This window comes from Apium graveolens, chromosome 9, assembly GCF_009905375.1.
Source record: "Apium graveolens cultivar Ventura chromosome 9, ASM990537v1, whole genome shotgun sequence".
NCBI classification, from domain to species: domain Eukaryota; kingdom Viridiplantae; phylum Streptophyta; class Magnoliopsida; order Apiales; family Apiaceae; genus Apium; species Apium graveolens.
Genome location: NC_133655.1, coordinates 136,487,770 through 136,493,353, shown reverse-complemented (window position 1 = coordinate 136,493,353; position 5,584 = coordinate 136,487,770). Strand labels below are relative to the sequence as shown.

The following is a 5,584-nucleotide window of genomic DNA, read 5'->3' as shown; positions in this document are numbered from 1 at the left end:
GTTCCGTCCAGCTCAACACAACCATCTCGAACGAATGCGCCTATCTTAACTTACTCGTTGGCACTATATCCAATAGTCCAACAGGAACTCGATATGAGCTCAAACGTCCTCACATAGCTATACACACTCCTACACACTCTCGTTTCTAGTCTACTATAACCTCAGCTCTGATACCAACCTGTAACGCCCCCAAATCCGGGGTCAAGGGATTTGGTCGTCACGATGAAACCTCAATCCAAAATAACCTGTTTAATCAAAATTAAATGCCAGCGGAAGATATTTAGCATAAATGACCCCAAACTAATCCAAGATCTTTTAAGGTTACAGTTCTAGAAACAAGATATCCAAATTCCATAAATAAATTTTTCTCACTTTCTTTTAAAACTCTTTTCAATAAATTCCAACTCAAAACTAAACTCACTAGTATAACTTCGAAATGAAGTATACTAGGCCCAGATAAAATACAAAACTATAATATAATATAATATAATATAACACAATAAAACTTACACTAGCCCGCAAACCCTGGATCAACCATCTTCCAAGAGCTTCTTCTTTGCTTCCTCAAATTATGCAGCTCAACAGCGCAAGCTAATCCTCACTGGAGGTTAAATTTAAAAACAGGCAAGTATGAGCGGAAGAAATGCTCAGCAAGATCATTATAGTAAATATAGGGTCGTTTGATATAAAACCGACATCTGCATCAGCGCAGAACATTTAAAAATCATAATTGCTGAATCATAAAATTATAGTAGTGGAACCCCATAATTGATTCCTTAATTGTATTCAAAAACCCTTTTTATATTTTCCAGCGACGTGCTTCAGCAATACTTTGAATCTTGACGAGAATAAAACTCGTAAAACAGTGTTTACGGAAATATCGTAAACCACAATAACATGAAACAATGATTATGGATTGAATTATAAACTTTACTCAAAACCGAACTCTTGAAATTAATACTTATTTTATTGTCATATCAAATTAGATATCAATACGAACTTTGATGTTAACAACATTCCATACTGAAGTCAACCCCAATCATCTGTACTAATACCACATTTGATATTTAACAACAACATAAGTGTCAGCATAAATCAGAATCTGAATCAAAACTGCACTTCACTGTTAATCCAAAACAGAAACAGTTGATATATCATTTATTCTATGAATATCAAAACAATATCATAATTTAGATTAGGATCATCCTCCGACGGACGTACTATCACATGCTGATCAGCCCGTGTGATAGCACAAGGTCATGATTCATAGAAACGTGACCCCAAAAACACGAGTACTCAAACAAAAAGGTATAACTAGCCTGTGGCAAAATGGTGTCATAATATTTCATATGGCACTTAGAAATAGCCCTCCGCTGGACCGTCCGTCCCGGTCACTTACGCAATTATGATCCAATCTTAAAACCTTTTATTGAAATGGGGTCATAATAATCGACACCCGATATAATTTTATTCGCCCAATTCTTGGGTAGGAATATTCGCAACCAAATCACTTTTATCAAAATCCAAAACATTAATAAATCCGATAATTGGATAAGTAAAATCACTTGACTATTCTGAACATAGAATAGCAGATGAGTATTTGCATGAACATAATTATTTAATTCAGCGATATGTAAAACATCTATCTATCTTGAACTGAGAATAGGGAAAGCAATACTTGCATGATAAGATTTAAAATAAATATCACTTGAACAATAAGTGATGATAGGGATACTTGCCTTTGGGTTTTAGCAATTAGTCACACTCACAAAGACGCATCTATTCTGACATTCTGCCTCAAAACATCACCGTCTTTATTCAACTAATCATTTGGTCTGCTGCTCATGCAGTGCTGCAACCCAAGATTCCATACTATTCAACTCTACTCTTCACCCATTCCATCTGGTCCTGATCGACTTGAGAGATCCGCATCTATAATTAAAAGATACAACTTTAATTGTCTAAACGATAATTACTCGATGAACTGCGCGTCAAAAGCCTATCGTCTACCCATACGATAGCCCACACATAAAGAAGATAGTCAAACACAAGACTCTTGACCCACGTACACACATAATTCACATAGCACATAAGCACATAACTCATGTATCACATAATTCATATAACACAGGACTCAGTTCATCAGAAGGGTCGACTCGGTACGTTTAAAACTGAAATCAGGTCAAAAATATGATTTATCGATGAATTAACGACTCAGAATCATTCGTAAAGCAGTGACCTTTAGAAACAAAAGGATTTGGGTCTTGAAAGTATTTTTATTGAAAGCAGAATATTTTTCTGAGTCTCTACGCGTTCGTTTCATATTAAACGGACGAACGGTTTATTTAATATGAATTTTTGAACATTTTTCGGAATTAAAACGATCTCCGAATCATTTTATAACTAAATAATAGGGCTCGAACACCCGAAAATAATTTTATAAGAATTATCGAGCCTGGAAAATAATTTAAAATAATATTTTAAAGCTCGAAACTATTTTTCGGAATTTTTAAATCAAAAATAAATAATTAAATCTAATTAAATAAATAATTAAAATTAATTAATAACTAATTAAATAATTAATTATCAACTAAAATTAATTAACTAAATAATTTGGATTTATTTTTAAATTAAAAATAAATTTTCAGAATTAAAATAATGATTTTTTTAGAATAAAAGAAAATAATTTTTAAAACTAAAAACTGAATTTTGATTTATTTTTAAAAGAAAATCTGCACAAACAGATTTTTGGATTTTGTAATAGGGGAAAACAGATTGAACCCGGGTTACAATTAAGTAAAACGGGTCGCTCAAGAACGAACCCGGGTCTCTCAAGAACGACCCGCCGGCGTTCATGCACTCCCAGAAACCGGCCGCCACGGAAAAATCCGGCCAACTCCGATCTCAGCCAAACATGAACCAAACGAGTTGGTTTTCAATCCTAACATGTTCTAAATTATCCCAGGATCCCAGAAATGGTATTATCGCCGAACTATAACCCACCAGTCATCAACTCCGGCTAAAAACGACCCTATTTCCGGCGAGCTCAATAATTATCCGGCCAACACTGATTCTTACTCGATTTTGCACCAAAATCAACAATTAAATTATCAAAATAAAGCTCTGGACATGGAGAATCAATTAATATCGATTATATCACCCAAACATCAAGAACAAATTCAGAAAATTGAAAACAAGAATCGGTTTAAACCAAAAACTCGAATATATGCTTCCAGGAATCGATTGCTACAAGAAAATACATGATTCTACTCCAGATTCACTAGGAAAGCTTATGCTATCATCAAAACAATCAAGGAAACACAGAATAATGAATTCGAAATTCGTCGATTCCGACGAACAAAGTTCGAATCAGAAAACTCAACCTTAATATATGATTCTGGTATCAATTTGTTTGTCTCAATCACAGCTTTAATCCAGTATCAATATCAACACCAACAGATTGGTAATCCGATTAGAATTTATGCTTCCTTTGAAGTATGTTCTCGAGACGAAATAGATAAAAGAGAAGACTGACTTATCTGTGTTGGTTTTTGATTTTTATTAAATCATACTGATAAACATTGAGGCTATCTCAGTAACTTATCCTGATAAATCATAATTCGATACTGATTTTATCTCGTAATTTAAAATCATAAACCCAAAATAGTAATTTTACAGGGAAATGTTTTTAAAATATAACTTATAATTAATTATTATTTTTATATCAAAATTTCCCGAAAAATATGTATGTTTCAAAAATACGAAAACACGAACTGTTCGAAGAGTCCTTAATTTTATAAAACTATAAGTACAAATTTTGTTAATCTATTAAAACGTTTATCGTATCGAAAATTTTACGCCGGGCCGCGCACGGGTCAAACCGTAATCCGGATTGAAAAAGTCAAAACACGGAAAATGTCCGGAATTACCAGATTAGGTTAGGAAGGAGTTTTCGGAAGAGTTTTGAGTTGTAAAAACGCAAAAACGGTTGAAGTCGGACGATTCCCGGCTTTATAAAATAATTTTGGTAATTATTCAGAAAATAATTAATAATTCATAAATTAATATAAAATCATCTAACAGTCCAAAAATTACCCGAAAAATATCACAATTATCTATATTTTATTTTGGACATATAAAAATTCAAATACTCAAATAATATCACATCTAAACACCCAAACATCAATTCCACTTATCAGATAATTCACCAAAATTCACATAAAATCACATAAATAATTCCAAATAATTATAATAATAATATCTGAAAATATGGGATATTACACTTTTGTTAACAAAAAGAGGCAGTGAGTTTTGGGTGGAGCAGAGTACCCAGCAATGAGTCATTGCTGCAGTGAGACCTCTAGCAATGTCTCATTGCTGGGTGCTCTGTCACAATTCTCTTACAATATTTTAAGTTGGATAATAAGAGTTTTGGTGTTGAAAATATTTTAAACAATATTAATATTAATAATAAGAGTTGGATAATATTTTTGTTAAAAAATAACATTAATATGTGTAAATTTAAATAACGTTAAAAGAACTAATGTACTACTTGTCAACAATTGTTAGGTTAAAACCTAAAAATTTCTTCGATCATGCTCCTCCCATAGGGGACAGTTTCTTGCATCATGTTCTCCTCCGATCGCCCCACAATAATTGCACTTTCGAGGCTTGATCTTGATCTTTGAAGTTTCCGTCTCAATTCCACTTTTATATCTTTTTATTTTCTTCCTTCCTTTAGTTTTCGACGTTGGAGGATCAAATATTGGATCATGTTGGTAGTCCTCTTGAGTTTTCGCCTCATGGGTTCTTTCTCTACGCTCTTCATCCGCAAAAGCATCTTTCAAGTATCTCTTCTCTCTATCAATCACACCCATTAAGTATTTATACCGTGAAACAGAACAACTATCGGAAGCGGCTAAATCTTGAAAAGATTTGCACAATGCATCATACCTTAATGGTTGTGATGCACCATCATTACCAATACCGGGAGGAGCATATGGAAGAGGCCCCGCAATTTTGTTGCCGTTCATTGTCCACCTACCCATGATGAGACTTTCCGGTATCTTGATTTTTTGTTTTTTGTCAAGATAACGGATTATATGTTTGCAAATCATCCCGGAATGTTCAAACTTCTTACACGAGCATTCAATTTTTTCATACATGAAAACCGTCACTCGATATTTTCTTCTGCAATTCTCCGACAGGGTAGCCTTCTCAACCAAATACAGTTTCGACATATAAGTTCCATTGTTTTTGACACTGTTCACGATGTAACATGTACTTTTCATAAGCTCCTTTTGAAACCGTTTGAACATTTCTTTCGTGTAGATTTCGGATGCATGCATTTCCAAGGATGAGTGCAAAACTAATCTCCTTTCCAATTGTTCGCTGTCATAATCGGCTTTAACCTCCTTCAGATATTGTGTCTCCAAAGCCTTTTGGGAGTTCTCAATGAATTTCTTCAAACCGGTAGATGATTGCACATATTCATCAAAAAAAAGAATTTGTAGACTCGCTTCTTGAAATTGTAGTCATGCCAGCGGAAAAATGTTGCTTCGTGTAAGCACCAATCCATTGAGTT

The 5,584-nt window shown here is 33.7% G+C and overlaps 1 protein-coding gene across 1 annotated transcript; it reads right to left on the bottom strand.

The window, feature by feature from the left end:
- Positions 1 to 4,577: 4,577 nt before the first annotated feature.
- Positions 4,578 to 5,348, bottom strand: LOC141685602 (protein FAR1-RELATED SEQUENCE 3-like). The gene has a single exon (XM_074490694.1). It carries the CDS (start codon positions 5,346 to 5,348, stop codon positions 4,578 to 4,580), a length of 771 nt encoding a protein of 256 aa, XP_074346795.1.
- Between the last annotated feature and the right edge of the window lie 236 nt (positions 5,349 to 5,584).